The 26,633-nt window shown below is 45.6% G+C and overlaps 1 protein-coding gene across 1 annotated transcript in view; it reads right to left on the bottom strand.

Annotated features, from left to right (window-relative positions):
- The window catches only part of DAGLB (diacylglycerol lipase beta), a 30,935-nt gene extending 4,324 nt beyond the window's left edge, over window positions 1-26,611 (bottom strand). Inside the window, exons 1-11 of the mRNA XM_008527546.2 lie at window positions 26,388-26,611; window positions 24,807-24,958; window positions 18,732-18,903; window positions 17,479-17,737; window positions 15,847-15,969; window positions 14,922-15,049; window positions 13,278-13,404; window positions 11,264-11,347; window positions 9,234-9,311; window positions 6,004-6,084; window positions 5,785-5,912 (exon numbers count right to left, since the gene is read on the bottom strand). Of these exons, the coding sequence (XP_008525768.1) occupies window positions 5,785-5,912; window positions 6,004-6,084; window positions 9,234-9,311; window positions 11,264-11,347; window positions 13,278-13,404; window positions 14,922-15,049; window positions 15,847-15,969; window positions 17,479-17,737; window positions 18,732-18,903; window positions 24,807-24,958; window positions 26,388-26,482 (1,427 nt within the window). The 5' untranslated portion in view covers window positions 26,483-26,611. The remainder of the gene's footprint in view (window positions 1-5,784; window positions 5,913-6,003; window positions 6,085-9,233; window positions 9,312-11,263; window positions 11,348-13,277; window positions 13,405-14,921; window positions 15,050-15,846; window positions 15,970-17,478; window positions 17,738-18,731; window positions 18,904-24,806; window positions 24,959-26,387) is intronic.
- Window positions 26,612-26,633: the final 22 nt, after the last annotated feature.

Genomic DNA, 26,633 nt, shown 5'->3' with positions numbered 1-26,633 from the left:
GAGCATATGAACTTAATCACTCAGCCACGGGGCCGGCCCCTCAAGTGACTTTAAAACAACAGTAATTTGGCTGTACCTCTCTAGTAGGAATAGAACCAAAGAAAAAACAAACTGCAAAGCAATCTCAAACTGCTCCCAGGACTCATCCTGTCAGAGTCATACTGGACTACCACTCTGAAACCAGGACCTCTCAATCTGGGGTATGTGGATATATACATAGTGAGAGAGAGAGAAATGCAAATTAAAGATAAGGTGAATGCTGACAGAAACCAAAATTTTTAGCATAGGAGAAAAAAGACACAAAGAATTTTGGAAAAACCAAGTATACAATCAAATAATCTAAGTAAAAACCCTGATCTGTAATTGGAAGTATCAGTATGAATTAAGGGTATATTTTCTCTTTGGGAGAACAAAAGCATTTCCTACCTCTTTCCAGTGAAAAGGCCTAGAAACTGTGACCTGCTCTGTGTTAATGATCATTCCCAGTGCCCAGAGTAGAGTCTCTGAAAAGCATTTCCCACTCAAGGAAACCAGTACTCCTTGGAGAAATGGCTGACTCCAGATACACCACAGGGCAAAACACTTGAGAACGTTTTGCAGTGCCAGAAAGCAAGAAACTATCCGATGAGTGGGGTTGTGTAGGATGAGCGGCCTAGGTGAAGGGACTCCCACTGGCCAAAGATGGGACAGTGTGGACATCAAAAGAGTAACTGCAATGGACCGAAAGAGAAAGATGCTGAAGCTCATGGGCTTATAACGATGGTTTAAAATAACTCACGTCTGTCTCTGGAGATTGCTAGAATACCAATTCATTATTCTGAACACTACCAAATAAAGGGAAAGAGTCAAGCATTTATTCTGCTTTTCCTGTGTGAACTATACTTCAGAGTAAACCAAATACTTGAAGAAAAGTTCTTCATAATTTTCAGTTAATAAATGCAGAAGAAACGACAGAAACAGAATATCACCATTTTGCAACCTCTAATGAAATATGTATGTATTAATCATTAGCTGCTAACAACACAGAGAGAGACAAGCAGACATGTGCCTCCCAATGTGATGCAGTGGGGATGACACACCATTACTGTGACGTATTGTCAAAAAAACCCTCCTGCATCTGATCGAATGTCTAGACATAATTAGAATTTTCTAGGAAATACAACCAACTAAAGGGACAGAGGAACATGTTAAATGACACTAGGAGTATACAATAAGGAAAATCCAGAATGTGGCTTCTCCAGAACAAATAACCTGGTTTCAGAAATAAAGAAGTGGGGGGGAATCTATACATTAAAAGAATTGCAAGACAAATTCACCAATGCGAAGAACCTTGTTTGGGTCTTAATTCAAACAAGTCAACTGTAAAACATTTATGAGATAATTGGGAAAATGTGATCAATTACTAGAATCAAGGAATTGTTAATGTTTTTCAAATGTCTTATCTTTGGGGCCAGCCTGGTGGCACAGTGGTTAAGTGCGCACATTCCGCTTCGGCGGCCTGGGGTTCACCAGTTCGGATCCCAGGTGGGGACATGGCACCACTTGTCAAGCCATGCTGTGGTAGGCGTCCCACATAGAATGCAGAGGAAGATGGGCATGGATGTTAGCTCAGGGCCAGTCTTCCTCAGAAAAAAGAGGAGGATGGGCAGCAGTTAGCTCAGGGCTAATCTTCCTAAAAAGAAAAAAAAAAGTCTTATCTTTTAGAGACATATTAAGATATTTACAGATGAGATGATACATCTCAGATTTGCTTCCAAGTAATCCAGCTATGGGGATCTGTAGGAAGCAGGATGGGGTATATGAAATGAGATTAGTCATATGTTAATAAATTAGTGAAGCTGATTAAATGGCGGTTCATTATACCATTCTATTCTTGTTTGCATTTTTTAATTCTTGTATGAAAATTCTGTAATAAAACAATAGATGGTTTTAAGAGATTATTATAAGCAGCTGAAGAGAGAATTAATGAAATAGAAAACAGACCTGAAGAAAGTATCCAGAATGTTGCACACAGAGGCAAAGACTCGGAGGATCTGAGAGGTCGGACACGCAGAGTGAGAAGGTAGAATATGTGTCTAACTGAGGCCCCCAAAGAAGGGGACAGAAGAGAGCAGGGGCAATATGCGAAAGCACAGTGAGTTTCAAGAATCTAATAAATTTCGAGGAAGATGCATTAAAGGAGACCACTAAACAGCAAAGCAAACCCCCACGTAACCTGGATGCATCTTGCTGAGCCGAAGCACAACACAAGAGACTATACATGATCTCATTTACATGACATTCCAGAAAAGAAAAAACTATAGTGACAAAAAGCAGACCAGTGTTTGCCCGGGGGTGGAGGGGGTTAACTGCAAAGGGACATGGAGAACACCGTAATGGTGGTCTTACCAGCACCGAACGACAAAAAGAAGGAAAGAAGATAAAACTGTCCTCTACAGATGAAATTATTAAATACATTAAAAAATCAAAAAGCATCTGCAAATGAATTATAATTAGTGAGAAAATTTAACAGGTTGGGATACAAAATCAAAAGACAAAATTCTATGGATTATATATGTCACCAACAGAAAGAGAGTAACAAATGCCCAAGAATAAACCTAACAAAAGATGTATAAGACTTTACAGAGAAAATTATAAAACCTTATTGAAGACCTTGAAGAGTACTTGAATATTTGGAGAATGACTTTATGTTCATAGACTCAGAAGCTCAAAACAGTCATGAGCCATTTCAGTCAATGACAGACCGTATGTACAGCGGTGGTCCCAGCAGATTATAATGGAGCCTAGGTGTGTAGTGGGCTATACCATCTAGGATTGTGTAAGTATATTCTATCATGTTCGCACAATGACAAAATCGTTTAATGATGCATTTCTCTGAATGTACCCCGTCATTAAGCAATACATGACTGTGATATAAAGATGTCACTTCCCTCCCAATTGAACTAGAAAAGAAAGGCAGCAGAAATCACAGTTCCAATAAACTTTTGTTTATAGAACATGAAAAACTGATTCTAAAATTTACACGGAGGTGCAAAGGGCTAAGAAAAGCCAATATGCTCTTGAAAAAGTAAAAGGCATGGGGATTTGCCCTACTTGAGGCCAACAGTTAGTTTCAAACTAAGATAATCAATCCGGTGTGGCATTAGAGCAGAGACAGATGATGAGACCAGTGGAAGAGAGGACAGAATGCAGAAATGGACTCGTGAATATGGACACTTCACAAATGACAAAAGCGGGGCTGCATATAAGCAGGGGAGGAGGAACTTTTCAGTAAACAGTGCTAGGACGATGCATTGTTTGTGTGAGGAGGGTAAACGGAACTGGATCCCTACCTCATACGAGATACACAAAAAGGCCAACCAAACAGATTAAAGACCTAAAGAAAGGTGAAAAGGCAGAATAAAAGGCTGGTAGAAGACAACAGAGCAGACTAGCTCTACATCCTTAGGACAGAGACAGATTTCTCAAAAAGAAACAAAACCCCAAAAATCATAAATGAAAAGAATGATAAATTAGTCAATGTTAAAATTAAGAACTGATGAGCAGAAGACAGGACTCAAAGTAAAAAGACACACTGAGGAGTGGAGAGCATATTTACAACACATACTCACTAACAACAAAGAACTGACATACAGAATATACACACCAACTGATGAGGAAAAAACATGAGCCAATACAAAAATGGGCAAAAAGATTTTCAAAAAAGTGGAAACTCAACAGCTAATAAGTATACATGAAGAGACTCAATTTCATTAGCAATCATGAAAATGCAAATTAAAACACAAGGAAACATCACTACACACCCATCAGACTGGCAAAATTTTAAAAGTCTGACAATATTAAGTGTTGACGAGAATATGGAGCAATGTGAACTCGCATACATTGCTGCTGAGAGTGTAAACTGGCACAGCCACTCTGTAAAACAAACACTGGCAGAAAATGTGACACTTGAGTGCGTGCAAACTCCATGATCTAGTCGTTCCCATCGAGACCTACGCCTCAGAGAAAGTTCATTCCCGCACTGGAAACAACCCCATGTCCATCGCCAGTAAAACAGATAAATAATTTGTGATAGAGATATGATGAAAAATAACCAGAATTTACAGAGTAACATCTTACAGGCATCAAACATAATGTGGAACAAAAGTCACAGAAAAAAAGTACAATTCTATTTATACAAAGTTCAAAATCATGCAAATCCAAACTACAGTACATAAAGCCTTGTATACAAGTGGTAAAACTATTCTTTTTAAAGCAAGGGAGAATGTTCACAAAGACTAGGACAGCGCTTGTCTGTAAGCAGGACAGCAGAGGATGAGCAAGGAACTTCTAAGGCACCAGCAGTGCTCTATTTCTCTACCTGGGGTGGCTGCAGGTGTGTGTGTGTATTTAAACTAGCTTTACTGAAGTGTAATTTACACCAGTAAAATCACCCATTTTAAGTGTGCAATTTGATGAGTTTTGAGAAATGCATGTAAGTGTTTAACCAGCACCTGGTACAATGAAGGTATAGAGCATTTCCAACACCCTCAAAGCTCCCTGTGTCCCTTTGCAATCAACTTCACCTCGACCCTAGGCAACCGCTGATCTGCTTTCTGTCATTACAGTTTTGTCTTTTCTAGAATGTCATACAAATGGAATCATAGACTAGGTCTTTTGTATCGGGCTTTTTTCACAGAGCAAAATACATCCAAGTTGTATGGATGTTTGCTTATTCTCAAAAATGTATGTTTTGTCTTTGTCTTATAATAAAAAAAGTTATTTTTAAAAAGTCACTCATCTTTTAATATATATGTTTAAATATATTTTGATATAAAAAAGCTTTAAAAAATTTTAAATGTACACAAATATTTATGTATAAAGATATTGACATAATTACATATAAGAATGAAAAAATGAAAAGAATGTAAATATCCATCAGTAGTGGAATAAGTAAAAATGTTGTAACCAGATGATAGAATATTAAGCAACTATTTAAAAAACATGTTCTTGGGGCCGGCCCCGTGGCCAACTGGTTAAGTTCGCGCGCTCCACTTCCGTGGCCCAGGGTTTCACTGGTTCGGATCCTGGGCGCGGACACGGCACTGCTCATCAGGCCATGCTGAGGCGGCGTCCCACATGCCACAACTAGAAGGACCCACAACAAAAATATACAACTATGTACTCGGGGGATTTGGGGAGAAAAAAGCAGAAAAAAAAAAGAGAAGATTGGCAACAGTTGTTACTCAGGTGCCAATCTTAAAAAAAAAAAAGAAAAAAAAAATTAATTTTAAAAAACCCCTAAAAAACAAAAAAACCCAAGATATTCTCAAAGAATATTTAAGGATATAATATATAGGTTATTATTTCAGTTTGTAAAACCCATTTCCACACACACAAACAGCTGGAAGAAAACAAGCCTAAATAGTTACCATGGTGATTTCTGGGTAGATCTCTGATCTCTCCAGATTTTAGTATTTTCCAAAATTTCTACGATGGCTACAGATTTCTTTTTTTCTCCTTTCTTATTGTAGGACAAATTTCTTTTATAATCAGGGCAATAGGTCATACAGAACAGCCCAGGATTAAGTATGTTGAGTCAGAAACGAAAAATGTACTTTTCAAACTCATAAAAAATGAATCTTAGCACTGTCTCATTTAGGAAATCAAAGCTATGGGCAGACAGGCCTATGAAAAGCTATTCAGTCTTTCTTCAACTAAACAGTGCTTCAAAACAAGCTTCCCTTGAGACTGAGAAGTAAAAGACCAGCCTTGACCGTGCCACTTGCAGCAGCGCCCTGTTACCTCAGCAGCCCCCGCGGCGGGGAGAAGGCGTAGCAGCGGACCTGCGGGTGGGACTGTCTGAGCATGATGGCCAGCAGGGCTGCGGCGCCCGCCCCCAGGCTGTGCCCCACGATGACCAGCCGGTATTCCTAGAGGACAAAAGCAGGAAGAGTCAAGGTTAAAAAGCAAACAGCTGATGACAGAGAAAATGAAAGAAAAGAAAAATTCAAAAAATCTCACAGGAGCAATGCTGAAAGCTTGGCTCAAAATCCCATCGTTGACGAGTCGTCGGTAAACATATCGGGCAGCTTGAGAAATCCCCTAAAAATGCAGACAAAGGAGGTTGCTGGCGATGGATCGTGAGACAGATGACGGGATTACACTATGTACCCCTATTTGTGATTCTGTCTCCCCCAGTAGGAATAAGCATCTTGGGATCAGCAGCCATGTCTGTTGCTCACTGTTGGGATCCTGGCTCCTGACGCCACGTTCCGCATGGAGCATGCTCAGTAAGTATTTCCGTGTATGAGGCTGACATCAGGAAGACCTCTCCATGTCAACAGATGCAGTGCTGCAGCCACAGTATCCTGCGGGACGGGCGTGCCACAGTTCCCCTGAGCCCAGTCCGCACGGCTGGCAGATTTCAGTTTTAAATGAGGAATCGTTTAAAATGATGTTCAAACTTGAAGTTCTGAAGCAGCAGCCCTGACTAAGCACCCACCGTTCCCGCAACAGCAAAGCTAAAACCAGCAGAAGGGAGTTCTAGGGAGGTCAGGTTTTGGGTTAATTTCAAAAAAAATAAATAAAATGTAAAATTTCCTAACAAATACAGCTGTCCTAGGAAACAGACTTCTTGAAAATTAAGTAGTTCTAATGGAAGAGAGAAAACCCTGTTGATCAGAAATATTTTCGGAGTGCTTCCTACACAAGCCCAGAGAGCCCGGCCCTGTCCTTGTGCAGCTTGTCCTCTGACGAGATGAAGCAGGAGACCCTCTGTGTAGGATGGGAGACTGTCGTGACCACCGCTAAAGCTACTGCAAATCCCTGACTCTGCAATCCTGCAGGTAGAAGGCTGAACCCGGCCTCACCTACGAGGAACCGAGAGAAGGTTCCCGGGTTGAACATTCAGGGCACAACGTGACAGCACTTCTTGACAAAGCATCCAGTTTCCCTCTCCTCCCCTCCCACTATGCAATTCAGTCCACTTCCTTCAACATTTATTAGCCACCTACCCCGTGGCCGGCTCTGGGCAGTCAAAGCCCAACAGAACCTGGGCCACCACTGCCGCTGATGGTAAGTCTCCCGGCACACGTGTTACTGTCGAAATGCCAGGACTGTTCTCAGCTGCGCGGCTTTGAACTCCAGTTACTGCGGACAGACAGTGTCAGAGCCAAAACTTGGCAGAACAGAAGCCTAGAGCAGGGACCAGCTCCTGCCCCTGAGCCTCGAGCAGCTGCCTTCCTGGCCGGAGGTGAGAGCGTTACCGAATGAAACAGCCCTGGAGGAGGCCTCAGCCGGGAACAAAGCCAGGCCTAAAGGGGCGCAGCTGGTGGTCACACAAAGCCGTCACGGTGGACAGATTCCTGCGGGAGCGGAACCACAGCCCCGCTCCCCGCACTGTGCAGGTATTCCGAGGTTGGCTGGCTGATGTGTCTCCATAATAAGGCTTAAAATTTTTGTATTTCTTCACACACGCCCAAAATAGGTAAACTGGACTCTTTTGTGAATTGAGGCACAAAAAACCAGCTAAAGGTTAAAAGAAACAGTTCATATTCCTAGGGCTGTCAAGCTTCCAACTGTGGCAGACACAGCCTCTACCCTGCCTCCTCTCTGACGGCTGTCCCAGCAGGATACTGCGGCTCAGTCACCAGCAGCTAGACTCCTGCTCTAACACGTATTTTTATAAAAATTAAGCATTTTACTTAAAAGTGGTTACTACAGAAGTCACAGATGTTTCGGTTAAGGAAACATATGAAGTGTATAAAAACAGCACAAGCGCACTGCCCTCCACCCCTGACATACCGCTGCTGTCACCTCTGGGAGGGAATCATTCCAGACTTTCCCTCAAACACGAGGACACTGCTCGGCAACCTCGTCAGTCATGAGGGAAATGCAAACCAAAACCACAGTGAGGCGGCCCTTCACATCTGCTAGGCTGGCTATAATAGAAGGAAAAAACCCAGACACTAAGTGTTGACGAGGATGTGGGGAAATGGGGACCCTCCGACGCTGCTGGTGGGAACGTAAAATGGCGCAGCTGCGTTGGAAAGCAGTCTGGTGGTTCCTCAAAAAGTTAAACATAGAAATACAACGAGACCCAGCAATCTCACTTCCGGGCACATACCCAAAAGAAGTGAGAGTGAGGACTCGGAACGGATATCTGCACACAAGTCCACAGCACCATTATTCGCAACAGCCCAAATGTGGCCATAACTCAAATGTCCATTGACAGACGACTGGATAAACCAAAGGTGGTATATGTACACACGGAATATTACTCAGCCTTAAAAAGGAAGGAAGTTGTGACACATGCTGCAACATGGACACTGAAAACAGTATGCCAAGGGAAATAAGCCAGTCATAAGAGGACAACTACTGTACGATTCCCTCGTGTGAGGTGCCCAGAACGAGCAAATTCACGGAGACAGTGGGATGGTGGTTACCAGGGGCTGGGGGAGGGGGATTAGTATCTACTGGAAGTTTATGTTTGGGATGGTGAAAAGGTTTTGGGTACAGATAGTGCTCATGGGCACACAGCATTCTGAACGTACTTAATGCCACTGAATTGTACGCTTATAGATGGTTTACATAATAAATACTATGTTATGTACAGTTAAAATTATTAGAAAAGGCCAACAACTGTGCTCTGGGCAGGCCGTATTCTGGTCCTTCAGGAGGAACTTACGCAGCCCACCCCCACAGCACAGTAACAGTGAAACAAGAACTCGGCTATTGCGACATCCACAGAGAAAACCTGAGGACCGACACGCAGGGAAGTGCTGACAGTGCCGCCTCTCAGGAGGGGTCCTGGGCGGGAGGCTGAGCCTGCCCCGTGTCAGGACACTGTACTAGGTGTAGTGTGCTAAACAGCTTGGTTTGCTCGGTACTGTACTGAAGCTTTTTTCGCCATGAGAACGTATTCTTTAATTACAAGGGAAGAGAGTGTTCCACTGTGGCTCACGTGCCGATTCTGACACTGGTTCCGCTAACTGTGCGGCCTCTGGCAAGTCGCTCCTTCACTCTGAATCTGCTTCTTTCTCTTAAAAGACAAAAGCGAAAGCGACCTCACAGGGCGGAGGTGAGACTGCGCTGCAAGGATGAAAGCACTCACACTGCACAGCTCTTGGCGTATAGCAGCTATTCGTTACATGGCCAGCATTAATGGGAGACAGGCAGAGTTGGGAAAATTCTGGCCCCTTTGAGTTTCTCCTTAATGGAATATTCCAGACCACAAACCCCAGGGCTTCTACCTTGTGTGCCGAGCAGTCTTGCACTTCACACTCCAAGTTGAGGGTCTCGTTCTCCGCTGACAGGTCCGTAAGGATGTCCTAGAGAAGTGCGTTGGAAGAAGAGGCCGTCAGTCGGGATGAGCGGGGCACTGTCTGAGGCTGGGCGGGTGGGTCTCTCTGAGGGACAGGGGACATATCCCAGTCTCCTGGGTCAGACTACTGAGACCTGAACTGGAGATGCCTGAACTCGGGAGACAAACCCAGGTGGCTAGGTAGGTCCTGAGGAACCCGGGGCATGTCCAGCCCTGGGCCAGGAGTGAACACTGCGGAGGGGGACATGGGACACGTCTAAGACACACCCTCTGCCTTCCCTCTCCGCACACATCTTCTAAGCACCCACGAAGCACAGTGCCCAGTCCCAGGGCTCCCAGTCACCGGCCAGCTAACACATAAGGCGGGGTAAGAGACCCAGCAGACGCAGCAGGGGGTGAGCACTGCAGGGCCAGGAGGCTTCCTAGAGGAGGCGGAGCCGGAGCCCGGAGGACAAGCTCACTTCTGGGAAGGAGACGGGAGCAGCAGGACCCAGGCAGAGGCGTCTGACTGTGGAAAGCAGGTGGCGGGCCAGGCACAAGTGCTCAGCTCTGGACGCATCAAGGGGCCCTGGGCAGAACCTGAGAGGCTGGTGTGGCCCCAGGACCCAGTGAGCCCGGCCCACTGTGGGGAGGGGCTCCACACCTACACTATTTACAAAGCTGCCAGGGTTAGGAACCACTGGTGTGCAGTGGGAATTGGAAAGGCAGCCTGGGGTTAGTCCTAAAGCACCGACAGAACTGTGATAAGAAACATGAACTTTGTATCAAAAGCATGGAAGTCACTGGAGGCCTCTGAGAAGGACTGGTAAGATTGGACCCAGGTTCTAGAAAGAGTGCTCTGTGGACAGTATAAAGGACAGATTGGGAAGAGGAGAGAGGAGAGACAGGGATGGAGGTAGGAAACGATTTCACTGGCCAAGGAAAGAGAGGACTGGGCCAGAACTAGTGCCATGGCGCTGGGAACGGAGGAGATGGCTGGAGACACTGCGGCTGGGGCCGGGCTCCACGCACAACAGAATGGGCGGTATGCAAGGGGAGAAACTGAAGATCACTCCACCGTTCCTTTAGTGGGCAGCTGACGGACGCCGCAAAATTACCAGAAATGGGGAGCCCAGACGGAAGAGCGCGTCTGTGAGGAGGTGAGGCGTCTGCTTTCTTTGGTGCCTCAGGGCAGACCCAGACCGCTCTTGAAGACGCAGGTGTGGGTCCTGGCCAACAGCCCGAGCTGCAAGCCCTGCCCCACAGAACTGGTCAGAAAAAGCAGAGGGTCAAGCGCTTGAACTTTTAAGTCTCATTACATGTTCTGGGTCAGCAGAGAAGCAAGCACCAGGAAATGAGACTGAGGAACGGCCAAGAAGAGACCAAAAACCATGACACAGAAATGGAGAGAAGTAAGGTGTCCAGTATCTCCAAGGGGCCGAGAAGGCAGGAATGAGCAGGATGGAAGGGGGATCTGAGGGTTGAACGGCAGTTCTCGCAGCATCCGGAGAAGAGCAGGCCACGTGGGGCTGGCAGAGAAAGCCAACACACAGGAACTGGCGGTGGAGCTGACAACAGTACCATTTCACTTACTATCCCCTTCTGGCTCTGGGAGCAAAAAATTCAATGGGAGGGTCACCCAGATTGGGGGCTTGGCAAGGGCACATCAGGGGAGTCAAGTGGGCACCCGTCTAGGAGCTCCTCGAGCCAGGGAGCCAACCCTGCTGGCGGCTATGTTTCTGACATTTCTCAGTTACAAGGAAACAACTTCATTTGTTTTCTCAAAGGGAGTGTTTCACAACCCAGGATTCGCTTCCTCATTTTCCATCACCAGTGTTTTCCTGTGTCTGACGCTGATCTTAGGAATGCTTCTTCCCAGTTCCGGCACAGCAGGGTCTCCCGGCATCTGCAGCTGGTTGATTTGCAGTATCCCTGGGCCCCTCCACCCAGTTCCCAGGTCTGATGCGGCAGGCCCCTCACCTGGAGAGACATGGTTCCTCTCACAGCTACCACAATAGCTTCTTTCCTGTGATCCAGGGCCACTAAAAACGGGAGCTCATATACCTGAGGGAGACAGAAACAAGCACAAGGCCTGAATAGCAAGAACGCGTCTCTACTGAGACAGCCAAGCCAGCGCAGCGTCTCTAACAACACAGCAGCCCACGAGAAACCTGGCTCGTGGCGGAGAGGGGGCACAGCGACTCACCTCTCTGCTCATCCTCACGAGGCAGGACGACTACTCTGATGCTCTGTAGACGACAGGCTTTCATGAAACAGCATGCACTCCTGTGACAAAGGACCTCCGCTTTCCTTTCTAGCCTCCCTGACCCCCACAAGCACAGCTACTGCACTGGTGCAGGTGGACACAGTCTGACTTGGCCTCCCTCATTTTAGTCCCAGCATCTCCAGTCATGGTAGTCAATGGTAAATCCAGTCAATGGTAAATCCAGTCCTGTGGGGACCAACTGAAAGCCATCCCTCTGGGCAAGGGCCCACAGGCGCTGCTCACCAGAGACTCTCTTAGTCCCCATCACCCTGTTACCCTCGGCGGCAGGGTGGGGCCATCTCAGGGGCAGAGCGGAGCCCCTCCTTTGTCTAATTCCCAGCAGGGGGAAGAGGCCGCAGCCCTGGGAGCATCCACTGCCATTTAGAGCAGCCACGGCTCCAGTGCACTTCCTTCAGGCCAAGCCCCGAGAGAACACCGAGGGTCTGGCGTGAGGCAGCCCTGGGTAGGGAGCTCTGGCCTGCCCCTTTCCTGCCACCTCATCTCAAGCAAATGTCCAAAGTCCTCTTATTCTCTGTTTCCTCGTCTTGAAAAAGGCTATAACGGCCCCTAACTCTTCCGGGTGGCGTGCAGACTGAGAAAATGCCTGGCTCGTGGAAGGCAACTGATCAGTGGCAGCAGTTCTAAGATGATGGCCACCTGTGTCTGGTGGCCGCTATGTAACTGAGGCAGGCAGGAAAGAAGGCTGCCGACTTCATTTCCCTGGTTTCCACAGGAGAGGGACTTTCGCATGATGATATTGCGGGGGTGCTCCTTGAAAGAGCTCACGGAATCACAAACCCTCTATGATAAACTGTCTGCTTTAAAACACACCAGTCCTTGCTGTCATTACCACTCAGTGAAGGGGCCGAGGCCCGGGCTCCTGTCCTTTGCTGCCCACCAGCCTCACTGAGGATAGTGAAACAACACTCAGCCTGCTCTCACCCTGACACTCTGATTGACCTGGAACGGCGTGTGACCCGGGCAGTGGGCTTTCTAACTCCCCGGGTGAGTCTTCAGTCAGCAGTTCGGCAGCCACTGGGCTGGGAGCGTCTCTAGAGGATCCCACAGTCGTCTGCATGCTGGAACCACCTGGGGCTTCCTGAGCTGGGGTCCCAGTGCCAGAAACTCTGATTTAATTGATCTGGGGTGTGGCCTGGGCTTCGGGAGTTTTCAAAGCTCCCCAGGAGAGTCTCTTAGGCAGCCAATTTGAGCACCGCCACACCACACCAGTGGGTCTTAACTTCTGGTGCATGAGAATCACGTGGAGAGCTACGAAGCAACACCAAGGATGGGTCACAGACGCCAGACAGAGCTGGCTTCTGTATGTGCGCCAGCTTCCCCAGAGACTCCCATCGCCCGCAGAGCATGAGACGCACCGCACTCCCCCATTGTGGACGGAGCTCAGATCCAGAAACAAGGACTGACTGATGCCGGACAGCTGTGTGGGAGTATTGCCAAAGGCAACTCACTGCTCTTCAATAAAAGGTGGGCTCACAGAAAACACAGCAGAGGATCGCTGACGAAGACTTTTTGCTCCATCTTATGTTAAACTTGTGTGGGCTCTAAGGGGGTTTGTGAACCCCCTGAAATGGTATGCAAAATTTGGGGGTGGGTGAGTAAGTGTGTGTGTCTACGCACACTTTACTGGGGGAATAATTTACAACTTCCATCAGAATCTCAAAAGACTCCAGGACCCCAGGGAAGTCAGGAACCACTGTCATACTCTACCTTGTCATGAAAGCTTATATGAATGAAGTCCCTGTACTGGAGCCCCGTCGTCTGCAGGATGGAGCCAAAATGACAGCTGAGCCGATCACCTCCAACCAAGTCATATTCTGTTGTTCTGTTTCTGCAACTAAAACAGGGAGCAAAGGCGTTACTGGGCCAACCTGAGCCACTTACCAAAGAATATTAACCCCCACTGTCCCATTTTCCCAGCAAACATGAGGACCAGAGTTTACAACTTTCAGGACTTAGCCTGGCTAATGTAAAATGCCTTTAAAAGGTAAATATATTTCTGTGTCTATTTATTTTTTTAAACTTTTTTAAAAGGTTGCCACCTGAGCTAACATCTGTTGTCAATCGTTTTTTATCTTCTCCTCCCCTAAGCGCCCAGTACATAGTTGTATATTCCAGTTGTAGGTCCTTCTGGTTGTGCTGTGTGGGCCGCCGCCACAGCATGGCCTGATGAGCGGTGCAATGTCTGTGCCCAGGATCTGAAACGGCGAAACCCTGGGCCATGGAAGTGGAGTGCACAAACTTAACCACCCGGTCACGAGGCCGGCCCTCTGTGTATACTTCTTACCAGAGTTTTGACTTCTGGAATCATGTTAATGCTTTACATATTCAAAAAATAAATCAACAAGGATGGGAGAGACCCTAACGTTACCCATAACAGACAAAGTGGCATCACGTGTCTCCTGATACGATGTACTGAGGAGGACACAATGTTCCTCATGGAGCCTTCCTGACAAAAACCCATTAACTTGAATCTAATCATGAAGAAACCATCAGACAAACGTAAACTGAGGTCCGTTCCACAAAACAGCTGGACTGTTCTTTTCAAAATGTCAGTATCATGAAAGACAAAAAATGACTGAGGAACTGTTCCAAATGGATGGAGACTAAGGAGACACGACAGCTAAATGCAATGTGTAATCCAGGGTCGGAGGAAAAATTGCTCTAAAGGATATGATTGGGACAACTGGAAAAATGTGAAAACAAGATGTAAATTAGCTAAAGATTGATGATAAGTTTCCTGAATTTTATAATTATACTGTAGTTACGTAAAAGAATGTCCGTGTTCTTAAGAAATACCAACTGAAGTAACGAGAGAGAAAGAGGCATGATGCCTGCCCTTGAAGCTCGAACGGTGCAGGGGAATACATGTACATAGAGGGCGGACAGAGCACACACGATACACGTGAGTCTCAACGGGGGACTCCAGACAAAGGATCCATGGGAGTTCTCAGTACTGCACTTGCAGTTTTTGAAATATCTTAAAACAGAAGTTTTTTAAAAATGGAAATATGGGGCCTGCCCAGTGGCACAGCGGTTAAGTGCACACATTCTGCTTCGGCAGCCTGGGGTTCGCCCACCGGTTCGGATCCCAGGTGCAGACATGGCACCATTTATCAAGCCATTCTGTGGCAGGCATCCCACGTATAAAGTAGAGGAAGATGGGCACGGATGTTAGCTCAGGGCCAGTCTTCCTCAGCAAAACAGGAGGACTGCCAGCAGATGTTAGCTCGGGGCTAATCTTCCTCAAAAAAAAAAAAAAAAGGAAATACAATTTTTAGAAAATAAAGTATGGAGAATCATAGTAAGTGACATCTAGAAGGAAGAGGGAGGCCTCAGGCCCTGCCAACTTACCAGTCACCACCAATCTTCCACAGCCCTGTAAATTGGTTTCTATAAATGTAGAGGGGCCAGCCGTAAGCAGCTGCTGCGAACTGCATATAATGACGGCAATTTTCTAATTCTGCATCCAAATCAGCTTCCTGTAAGAGAAGAAAAAAAGCTTTTTGTTTAGGGGAAGCCTATGGAGAGAATCAACACACTAAGATCTTAAACCTGAACTCACATTCCTGATTCTTCCCTTTCTTAATTCACTGAATAGACCTCTCAGAGGACTTCCATAGGGAAAACTGGTCCGGAAACACAGACTGTGGCGGACCCCTCATTTTATACAAAAATGCAGCAACTACGGTGGGAGTTAACGGCAGAAAACACCCTAATGACTGTTCTGTCCTGGTGAAATGAGCCAGTGACTTCCTATTAGATGACCACGATGACTAGCATATTTCCACACCGCAGCAAACAGGATGCTAAGAACTATGTGCTGGAATACAGTGCAGAGAAACACATATACCTATGTGCAACCTTCTCTTTCAAAGGCATAAAAATCTGTGGCAGAAAAACTATCATCAAGCAAAGTGGAACTGTCTCCGTTCCCCAGGCCCAAAGAAGAGAGCAAACACACCCAGGGAGAACCAGGTCCCACCCTAGAAGGAAGTTTTGATATGTTGACTCCAACAGGCAATTTTCTAAAAGAGGATGCTTTACAAATAGAATGGACAGTGAACTGGCCGGGAAGGGCCTCCATCTACCTGAACTCCAGGTGATGAGACGTCTCATCTGACAGGTGACAAACCACAACAAACAGAAGCTACAAATCAGATTCTAAGCCAAGTGCTCCTGAAACTGCCACTGGCTAGTCTTTTGTGGGTTTTTTTTGAAGATTTACAAATAAGTGTAAATGTCAAAACCATACAACCCAACAGAAACATGGGCTTACCTGGGAGGGCTCTGGGGAATGACTGATCACCTCATGAGGCTCCTGGTTATTTCTGATATTGTCCTGCTGCTGATGGAGAAGGGCGAGGCCGGCCGCGATGTCGCTGGGCACCAGATCTGTGTCCTGGATGGGAAACCACAACAGCTTGTCATAAAACTCAGCAGGAATTGCCCAGGAGTTCCTTAAGATCCAGGTTTATATAGTTCACATGCACAGACACACAGATACAGTTACATGTAAAAAGGTATTTTAAAAAGTATTTTCCTCTCAGGACTTCTATATGTGAGCTTAATGTTTTTTACTCTCCTGTCCTCAGACAAAATCCACTGGAGAACATAAAAATTCTGTCGATCTCTATTTTCAAATTTCACTTCAAGTGACTATGCTATTTTTAACCTATTTCACATCTTTTGTCAAGTGGGGGAGCAAATGGATAAATTCACCATCTTTGTAGTAATGGCTGATTTTAGCCCAAGCTTATTATACTCTCACTGCTCAAGATGCTGTGGAGGTTTTGTTGAAAGAGTCCCTAGTGGAGGTTTATGAGACGGAACTTATACTGAGTACAGCAAGCCTCAAACCAGGAAAGCAACAGAGTGGTCTCTGGACGAGAGCTACCCTTCTCTTTCAGGAGGGATACGGAGCAGGCAGGAATGCTCAACCACCTCCAGGCACTTCTGGTCCCTAAGGAAGGACCAGGTACTGGCCACTCAGCCACTGAGCCATCGGTTCTGCCTAGGATGCAGGTTAAGACATCCTCCAAGAATAGCCAGATTCTCCTCTTCCTTCTTCCAACTATCTGGAGACTTGGTTGAAGCACTCCTTTAAAATTATTTAGGGGGACACGCTTCTCTAATCCCTACACGGAGGCCGCTGCTACGGCCCGGTGTGAGGCTACAGGGCCAGCTCTGGACAGTGGAGACTCATGCACCACAGGGAGGGGAGAAGAAGCCTGGCAGGCATGCAGGACATGAAGAGAACCGCTCTCCCTTACTTGGTCTCAATACTGAACGTAATAGTGGTTTATCAGAGAACATTGTATGAAAAGACACACATTGGGTGGGGGAAAAAAACAAAACAATTATTTCCAAATCACTGAAGAAACTGCTCTAGAATGATCACAATTTTCTGGATTGCAAGAATCTATTTAAACTTTTCTTCAAAAGTAGAAAAATCTCTCATTTCTGTCATGCTATAAAGTAGTAAGAAACCAAGGTCTGATACTACCTTGGATGCATGACACTGCCTGTAGCTGGTATCTGCTGAGTACCAGCTGGATATGAAAAGACAACTGGCAAATTATTCCCCAAATGTACAGCTTTCATTACTTAGTTCCTTAAAAACTAATCCAAAATCTAGACAGTGTAACAAACAAGTGTCAACACCAGGATGCGCCAGTTAGAGAGGCAGGGTCTGAAAACTCAGGGCCTTGCTTGATGCTCCCTAGAGTACTTGAGTATTCATTCCAGGGAGGGTATCCACCCCCAATTCCACCACACTCACAGATTACAAGTTCTCAAGAGCTATTCATGCGAACAGGGGGAGTGGCTCAAAATACAGAGTACTCATCTTAACATAAGAAGCATTTACTTAAACAGAAGAAAGAGACCAAACCAGACCCCTTCAGCTTACTGAAAAGCAGGTTGAGAAAAGCTCTGCCGTACTCGAAAAAGCAACTCGAGTATGGTCATCTTTCCCAATGCAACAGCACAAGAACTTGATTCTGGCTTCCCATACGCTTGCAGCTGCTGTCTTGAGGCCATTAAGTAACTGGCTTGACTCATGACCATCCAGGTGATTGGGACCAGCAGAGGAATGTGGAGCTATTTTCCCCCCCAGCGGGTCAAAGACAATGAAAATGGTAACCACAGTGGAGGCGATGATAATCCAACTGCAAAAGAGGGAGGAAAAGGATGATGACTGTGGGTCCTACATCCAGATGCAGGAGTCAAAGGCTCCCTCCTGTGGGTTCAGTTTTTGCATCTGTACAACCGTAGCTCTAGTTACTGAGGGAGAGGGGGGATCTCCCAGAACCTGGCTGAGGTGAGCACTTGTTCTTCTAGAAAGTTCCTTATGAGCTCATGGCTAACCCAGGTCCCACAAAGATTAGAGCCCTAAAAGTAGAGACCACAAAAGAGAAAAAGGAGCTGTCTGGTGGTGGGCAGAGCTGAAGCCTGGGCACAGAAGGAGCCGGAACTTGTTCTCCATGGCCCCCTGTCCATGACCCAGGCCCTTACTCCTCAGTGTCTCAGGCCTCTTCTCGGTAAAACCAAAAGAATTTTGCCATATCGCAGGATACTCCGATAGGTCTTTCATTCATATGTTTAAATATTTCTGGACTGCCCACAATGTGCAAGGAACTGTGGATTCACAAATGTGTGTGCTGGTGGGAAGATGAACCTCTGAGAAGGGACACTGCTGCCCCTGGCTGCGAGACTCAGGAAAAGCAGCAACAGAACGAGTCACAAGGGGATGTAACGAGATCATTTCTAAGATTTCTAGCCTGGAAAATGCAAAATCTTTCTTCTGGTGTTATTATTCTCTGTTGCAATTCCTGATGCTGCATTTCTTCTCACCCTACATTTAGTTTTTGCCCTTGTTTTGGTCTTCAGGTTTCCTTCTTTCTGAGGAGGGAGGGAATGCAGAAAAATGAGAACCAGTAAGAAAGGAAACGACATCAATAAATACATAATGGAAAATCAATTATTTCTCATGCATAAACAGGTGTCTCTAAACTTTCATGAGTTACCAAAAAAGGTCCAATTTCTAACGATTTTAGGAAGCCTGCATGACGTTGGGCTATCTGCAGTTACTCAGAAAGGTTGTTTACCTGCATCTAAGTGCATTTGAGACAACAAACTGACAGAGAAGACGAAGGACCTCACCTGACAATGACGGTTGCAATGATGCCATTCACAACTGTCTTGTCACACTGAACACCGCTTGCTATCCACGCGGCCCCCAGAGAAGCCCAGACCATCTCTGGCAGAAAGAGCGCTAGGCGGATGTAAAGCAGTTTAGACATAGATTTCCGCGGGCCAGGATTACAAATGGTTCCTGAAATACACAAACATTCAAACTGGTGACTTGCCTCCTCAGAGATGAAGAGCCTCCTCTCTACAAAAACATAGCTATTAGAGCACATATCTGTACTGTACACACACCAGCATCTGAATTTTTCTACTTGTAATTGGTAAGCAATGCCTAAATTTGAAAGTGACAAAGTGAGGAATGGGAAACATGACAAAAAGCCTCAGATTCATTTCTTAGGCTTATCAGGGTTTAAAAACACTTCTAGATTCTAACTAGGGTGACCATGTAATCACTGTCCTAACTGGGATACTTTTGAGTGAAAGGTGCTATTAATAATTATGCTAGGACAACCGGCATAAAACAGAAGTGTCCCAGGCAAACAGAGATGCACGGTCACCCAAGTCCTAACAGCCAGGAAAAGAAGCTCCACCATCTATTCGAGACCTGTATCATTCCAGGCACCATCCGAAATGCTTTACACTCATTATTCTTTAACTCTCGCAACAACTGTGAGACAGTCACCATCCCATTTCACAAATTCGGAAACTGAGGCTACGAGAGTTTAGTAACTACTTTCTGAAATATAATCCAGGTCTGCATGACCCAGTCTCTCTGCCTCACCAATGCTGCCATGATCCTCGCTTTTGGGAAGTGACCAATTCTGACATGTGCGACCACTTGAAGAAGGCTAACATTCAGACACGACATTTCTAACTGCACTTGCAAAACAAATCCAAGTATCAACAGAGGCCTGTGCGCTTTAATTCCTGATGTAAAACATCAATTTTCTCCCTTTGGGAAAAAGTTGCAATAAACAGTAATTTAAGTAACATAAAAATGCCACATAATTAAAACAAAAACAATGATTGAAAAAATCTAAGAGCTAAAGAATGATTTGGTAAGGAAATAGCTTTTGAATTCCAAAAATTACCTTCCATTAGAATAAATTTCTTAGAGTCACATTTTAAAATATTAGACACCATCAGGCCTCATTTTTGCCACAAAGACAAATTTTTTTTTTTTTAAGATTTTATTTTTTCCTTTTTCTCCCCAAAGCCCCCTAGTACATAGTTGTATATTCTTCATTGTGGGTCCTTCTAGTTGTGGCATGTGGGACGCTGCCTCAGCGTGGTTTGATGAACAGTGCCATGTCCGCGCCCAGGATTTGAACCAACCAAACACTGGGCCGCCTGCAGCGGAGAACATGAACTGAACCACTCAGCTACGGGGCCAGCCCCAGCACAAAGACAAAATTTTATAAGGTAACTGAAACAGCACTCCCTCTGAGGGACAATGAGTGCAGGTAAGGAAAAAATCAGTCCTGCATTTGGAGCTTGTTATTGTATAACAACAGCCAACCACCGGAGGAACAGGAAACAATATCTGCGCACATGTGTGCGTGCACACGCACCAGCACGCACGCACACACACACACACACCCGTTTCCTGGATGGCTGGGATTCCAAATGAGGGAGCACCCTAATGCCGTCAGCAGCACCTGGACCTGAAACGCCAACATACTGATACTGCATGAATGAAATAAATACGTAAATAAGGAAGCAGGAAATGGAGTTCTGATTAAGGTTCCAAAAAAGAAACAAAATACTGAAAAAGTCTCCTTTGAATAGTTATGCCTGCATGGGAAAACATTTTTATTCCATTTAGCTATTTATTTTCTTCTCAACATAGAGTTGCTGGTGTGGACCTGGCTGCTGCAGTGGGCACTGTGATGTGGATGCCCCATCACTAACAGGCAGAGCTGCATCTCCAAATGTGATGTCCTCAACCCCTATGGTCCTTCATCAGGCATAGCCATTTCCGTTAGAGCAACGAAAAGAAGGCCTATGTCACGGGATCTCTGGATCCAACACCTCTAGCCACTGCAGTAAGTCAGGCATCGCTTAACGACAGGGAGACACTGAGAAAGGCGTCGTTAGGCAGTTCCTTCACTGTGCCCACATCAAAGAGTGTACTCACACAAACCTAGATGGTTTGGCCGACTACACGCCTAGGCTATAGGGTACTAATCTCATGGGACCACTGACTGAAATGTCCTTATGCAGCACATGACTGTGAGCTTCTCCAGCATGAGATGAGCAATGACCTCCTGAGATGCAAACGCAGAGGAGATGCTAGAGGTCCCATGATCAAACCAAACACGGCAAATGTCAGACCCTGGACGTCAAGGGTGTTCTTCTATCAAAACATGGCAGTCGTGAGGGTGGATCTTCCCCAATTAAACCTCCCACATGGTAGGAACAGTAGGATTTGATCAGGGAGGGTCTCAAATCAAAACTAGAAACTACCACAACAATATCAAGATTCTTCCCAACTAAGCTATGTTGATGACCAAGAAAAAGAAGACAGGTAAATACATAAGCATCAGTCTTTCGGATAAAGATGACTCAATTCTATTTGTTCCAAATGCACCCTCTACAACTTGTGGTGTTTCTTTTAGAGAGGTGTTATCAGCCAAAAGCTAAATAAACATGGTCTTCAGCTCAAATGACAGATTAACTATCAAGACGACTTATGAAACAAAAAGGGTGATGGAAGTTATCCATGTATGAAGAATAAAATTTACCAATGTGTTAAGTTATTAAAAAATATACCTAAAATTTACAATTTGTAAAAGAACACTGATTTTGAGCAGGTAATGAACGTAAAGGGTAAAAAGTTCAAACAGTTCAAGTGGGTATAACGTAACTGTTACACCTTCCTCCTACGCTGAGCCTCAGCCTTTCAGTTACCTTCCTAGAAGTAAACGAGTACCTTGTGTGGCCTCCCAGAGTCTGCGCATAAACAAAACATGTAGCATATACCCTTTAGGGAAAAGTAGCAAACTACATACAATGTCCTGTACTGCAGCATACTGGAAATCATTCCTTCTCTGCTCACTAAGCATTTCTCATTCTTTTTAACAGGTGCACAGGAGACCATCAAATGAATGAACTATACTTTACCGGACCAGTGGCCTATTGACAGGCACTGAGTTTATTGCACTCTTTCCTACCTACAAACAATACTGCAATGAACGTCCCTACAAGCACTTCTTTGCCACATGCAAATGCATAGGAAAACACTGACAGATACACACACAGAGTCAACCTGGGCTTCCAAGAGAGTCAACCAATTTATATTCCCATCAACAAAACGAGCTGCCTGTTTCTGCACAGCCTCACCAACTCAATGTATTATCTAGGAGAATTTCTCTTATTAGGATTGAGACTGAACATTTTTTATACATGTAAAAGTCATTTATATTTATTTTACTGTTCATGATCTTTGCCCATTTTTCTACTGACTATTGGTCTTTTTTTATTTATTGTAGAAGCCCTTCTATATTAAGGAAATTGGCTCTAAGTTTCATGTGTTACAATATTTTTTCCCATTTATCTTTTTTGTTTTTTATGGTATTTTCACTGACGTTTACATAATATTTTTAATAAAGTGTACGATGTCAATTATTTATAATAAATTGGCAATTAAACTAACATGTCTTTATAAAATATTGTTTTCAGTTCAGTTGTGATTCTCTCTCGCCACAAGTAACAGAAAACCCAACTCCAGCTGGTTACTAACAGGAAGGACTCACACTGACGTCGGGGACGGGAAGTGCAGAGCCAGGACAGGCAGCAGCGCTCCTGTGCTCCTCACCGCCCTGCCCTCCTCTGGATGTCAGCTCATCCCGGCTGTGAGTGGAGATACAGCAGGAATTCAGCTCATCCGTGCACAGCATCACCCAAAAGGAAAACAAAAGGTTTCTTCTGGATCTTTCCTAGAGGAGCAAGGAAGGACTTCCCCAGAATTTCCCAGGAAACTCCCTGAATTTCACTGGCCCAAACTGGGCCACACGTCCATTCCTGAGCTGGGCGGAGGGCCAGCTTCTCCGACACATACTCTTGGTATACGAGGGATGGGGGGACGTCCTGAATAAAACGGGGTTCTGTTTGGAGGTGGCTGCTGGACAGACAATCCACCCATAACATCCTGTATGACCGGCAGATGTTTTCCGAGCTCCGATCACAAGTATGATGGTGCAGGCAGTGTGTGAGGCCTAGAAGGAGGAGCCTGGGTGAACATGGCCATCCATCATGGGGTGTGAACGTGCCCTGACACCACCACAAACACCTGAAGGAAAACATTTAGGGACAAGAAAGCTTACACTTACTGCTTCAAATCTGAACCCACTATTACAGTTGTAAACTTGGTATACCAAAGAGAATGTGACAGGAACAGAAAGGGCAAATGGTTTAGATAACGCTGTATCTGAAATGACACCAATCTAAATCCTTCATCTTTCAGAAGTTCTGACTTCATTAATAACTTCATAGTGCTAAAACCACATCATCCACATTCAGTTCCTTCCCTTCCTTCAACATCCAGCACCAATGACAATCCAGACTTGGGGACCGGCACAGACCACCAAACTGGGACCTTCTTTGAACCAGACCCCATGCATTCATGTTTTCAGAGGTACACTAAAGTACACAGCACTCTATTTTCTAGATATTACTATAGTAAGCGGGCAAATGCCATGCTTCTTGGTCATCCAAACCCTAAGGTCTTTTTCTCATGAAACATTTCGCCCCTAACATTTCTCTCTTTATTTCTCCCCATGAACTAGCATCTTTTAAGTTCCAGTCTGTCATTCCAAACTGTCAAGATCCTGATTTTGTCACCTATCTATCAGCTACACCCTCCCAGTTTTATCCTCCTCATCATCTACAATCTCTAGGCATGCCTCCTACACCCCGATTCAAGCAGTGATAAAACACTGAAACATTGGATGGTGGCATGCCATAGAGCCCTGCCTTTGACTGACAAGTTTTATTTTTTAATGCATTTCTTTATTAGTCACCAGAGTGCTCAGCTCATCCTACAAACCAGAGGAATCGAATAGGTAAGGTTTCCAACATTTTCAGAGACATTCTCAGTTAAGTGACTGTATGCAAAAAACAGTACATGTAGTAAAAAATTATCATTAAGAATAGATGTAACTCTTACAATTCACTAATAAAGGGACACATAACTCAATTGAAGATTAGGCAAAGGATCTGAATAGACATTTGTCCAAAAATAACATACAAATGGCCAATAAACATATGAAAGGATGCTCACTACCATTAGTCATCAAGGAAATGCAAATCAAAACCACAACAAGATACCACTTCACATCCAGTAGGACGGCTATGATCAAAAAGTCAGATAATAACAAGTGTTGGTGAGGATGTGGAAAAATTGGAACCCTTATAAACTGCTGGTGGGAAAGAAAAATGGCACAGCTGCTTGGAAAACAATCTGGCGGTTCTTCAGAAGATTAACCACAGAGTTACCAAATGATCTAGCAATTCCACACCTAGGTACACAGCCAACAGAAATGAAAACATGTCTAGACAAAAACATGTATGTGAATGCTCATGGCAGCATTATTTGCAACAGCCAAAAAGTGGAAACAAGACAGATGTCCACCAACTGAGGATGGATAAATAAAATGTGGTATAACAGTTCGATGTAATATCACTCAGCCACAAGAAGGAATGAAGTGCTATATATGCTATAACATGGACAAACCTTGAAAACATTTTGTCAAGTTTAAGAAGCCAGACCAACAGGCCACACAGTGGATGATTCCACCTATATGACATCCAGAATAGGCAAATCTATAGACAGAAAGTAGATTAGCGGATGCCTAGGGCTCAGGGAATTAGGGAGAAATGATGAGTGACTGTTAATAGGTACAGGATTTCTTTTTGGGGTGACGAAAATGATCTAAAATTGTGCTGATGGTTGTACAACTCTGTGAAAATGCTAAATATCATTGAATTGTACACTTTAAATCATCTGGTGAATCATCTGGTATGTGATTTACAGCTCAATAAAACTGCTAAAAAAGACCAGACGTCCAACAGAAAAGGCCAGTCTACCTTTCATGCTGACATGCACGATGGCTGACACGGTACATATCACCACCGCCAGGAGAACCATGAGAACGATCAGGTAACTGCTGAGCAGGACCCCGCCGGCACAGTCCAGCTTCCCTCTGTGCATGAGATACAAAGCCAGGATGCCGATCCACCTGCCGAGAAATAGGGAGGGTCAGAAATGGAATGGCATGAGCTGCGTTGTAAAACATGATAGAAACACGGAAAAGTTAATATTTTCCCAAACAAGGCGAGGTTCGCTTTGGAATATAATTTTCATCAATAAAACATCCACTAAGTCAACTGAAGAGTATGACTTTTTTCTTTTTAATGAGTTTTATACATTCTATGCATACGTAATTGGTCTTATTCTATGCCTGCTGTAATACACCAGAAGCATTTAAAGCCATAAGCAAGCAAATATAATGTGAGCTGCTGGAAAACAGCCCCCATTGTGACTCAGAAATACCCAAGTGGTAAGCCAACAACCTATATGCTTGGCTAACTTATTATTATTATTATTATTTTTGGCTAAATTATTAAGAAGAGAATTTTTCCTTCTGTGAATTAACAAGAAATTGATAAACACCCATTGTCATCTGCTGTGCGCAGTACAAAAACGAGGGGGGCGGGATGCAAGCTGTGCAAGGATGCTCCACGGTGAACACACAAACTGGAAAGGAAAAGTATTGCGGACTCATAAAAGTATGTCACAACTCAGTGCAAAACACTGAAAAACAGCACCAAACAATGCAAAGTAATACTGACCCATCACCAGGACTATTGCGGCAGAGGGCCCAGCGCTGTTTGGCAAGAACTCCGGATGAACGATTCAAGCCCAGAGGAGGAACCGGATTAGATACCTTTTAACGCTTTTGTCAGTTTTGTGATATTATGACTCCGTGTCTAGAAATAATACTGGGAAATGATCTCGGAAAGACTTGGCCCTGAAAACTACTGAGGAGCAGCTCATAACATTTCGTGCCTTTGTATTCTTTTCCCTTAAGGAATCTATGTTTGTAACAATGATATTACTCCCTGCTCAGACCCTCTGGGAACAGACTTCAGGGACCCAATTCCACTTCCCACCGATTCCACCCTTTGAAAGACAAGAGCATATACACCACGCCTGTTTGCTTCTCATGGAATCCAGCCACCCCCGGCTCAAGAACGGCCCTGAAGGGGGTTATTTCCCATCTTTCAAGGGCAGATGGGAGATGCTGTGCGTTTCCACGCAGAGCGCCCGCATGATGCCAGCGGCGGCTCCTGGCTGAGGAAGGAGACCCCGAGGCCCCGGCTCCGGTGGGCAGCGAAGTCCTGGCGGCTCCCGGGGGAGGGGTACTCATGCCCCGCAGCGCGGCCATCGGGCCCCCCGTGTGACCCGGGCACGGCCGACCCGCCCGGGGACTCAGTCTGCCACCTGTAAAACGAGGGGAGTAACAGCAGACCTCCTCGGGCGGTACAGACGACCCAGGGCCCCGCGTGGACGCGCAGGCCCCCGGCCACACTGTCACCACTCGCGGACGCTCGCCCCTCGCTTCCTCCTCGGCCCCGGCCGCCCGGCCGCAGAGCCGGCGCCCTTACCACAGCACTCGCAGGAACAGCTCGAACAACCCCGGGAAGACCAAGTCGTCGCTGGCGAAGGCCCAGCGCCGGCCGAAAAGCACCATTCCGGGCATGGCGAAGGCCCCGCCGCCCGGCCTCGGGCCAGCCCGCCGCGCGCCTGTCAACCCTCCGAGCCCGGCGCCCTCCCGGCTCCACCGCCAAACTAACCGCAACTCCGCGCAGGCGCACGCGAGGGCGGAGCTCGGCGCACGCGCATTGAGCCCC

Source organism: Equus przewalskii, chromosome 12, assembly GCF_037783145.1.
Source record: "Equus przewalskii isolate Varuska chromosome 12, EquPr2, whole genome shotgun sequence".
Lineage (NCBI taxonomy): Eukaryota > Metazoa > Chordata > Mammalia > Perissodactyla > Equidae > Equus > Equus przewalskii.
This window is presented reverse-complemented; position numbering and strand designations above follow the sequence as displayed.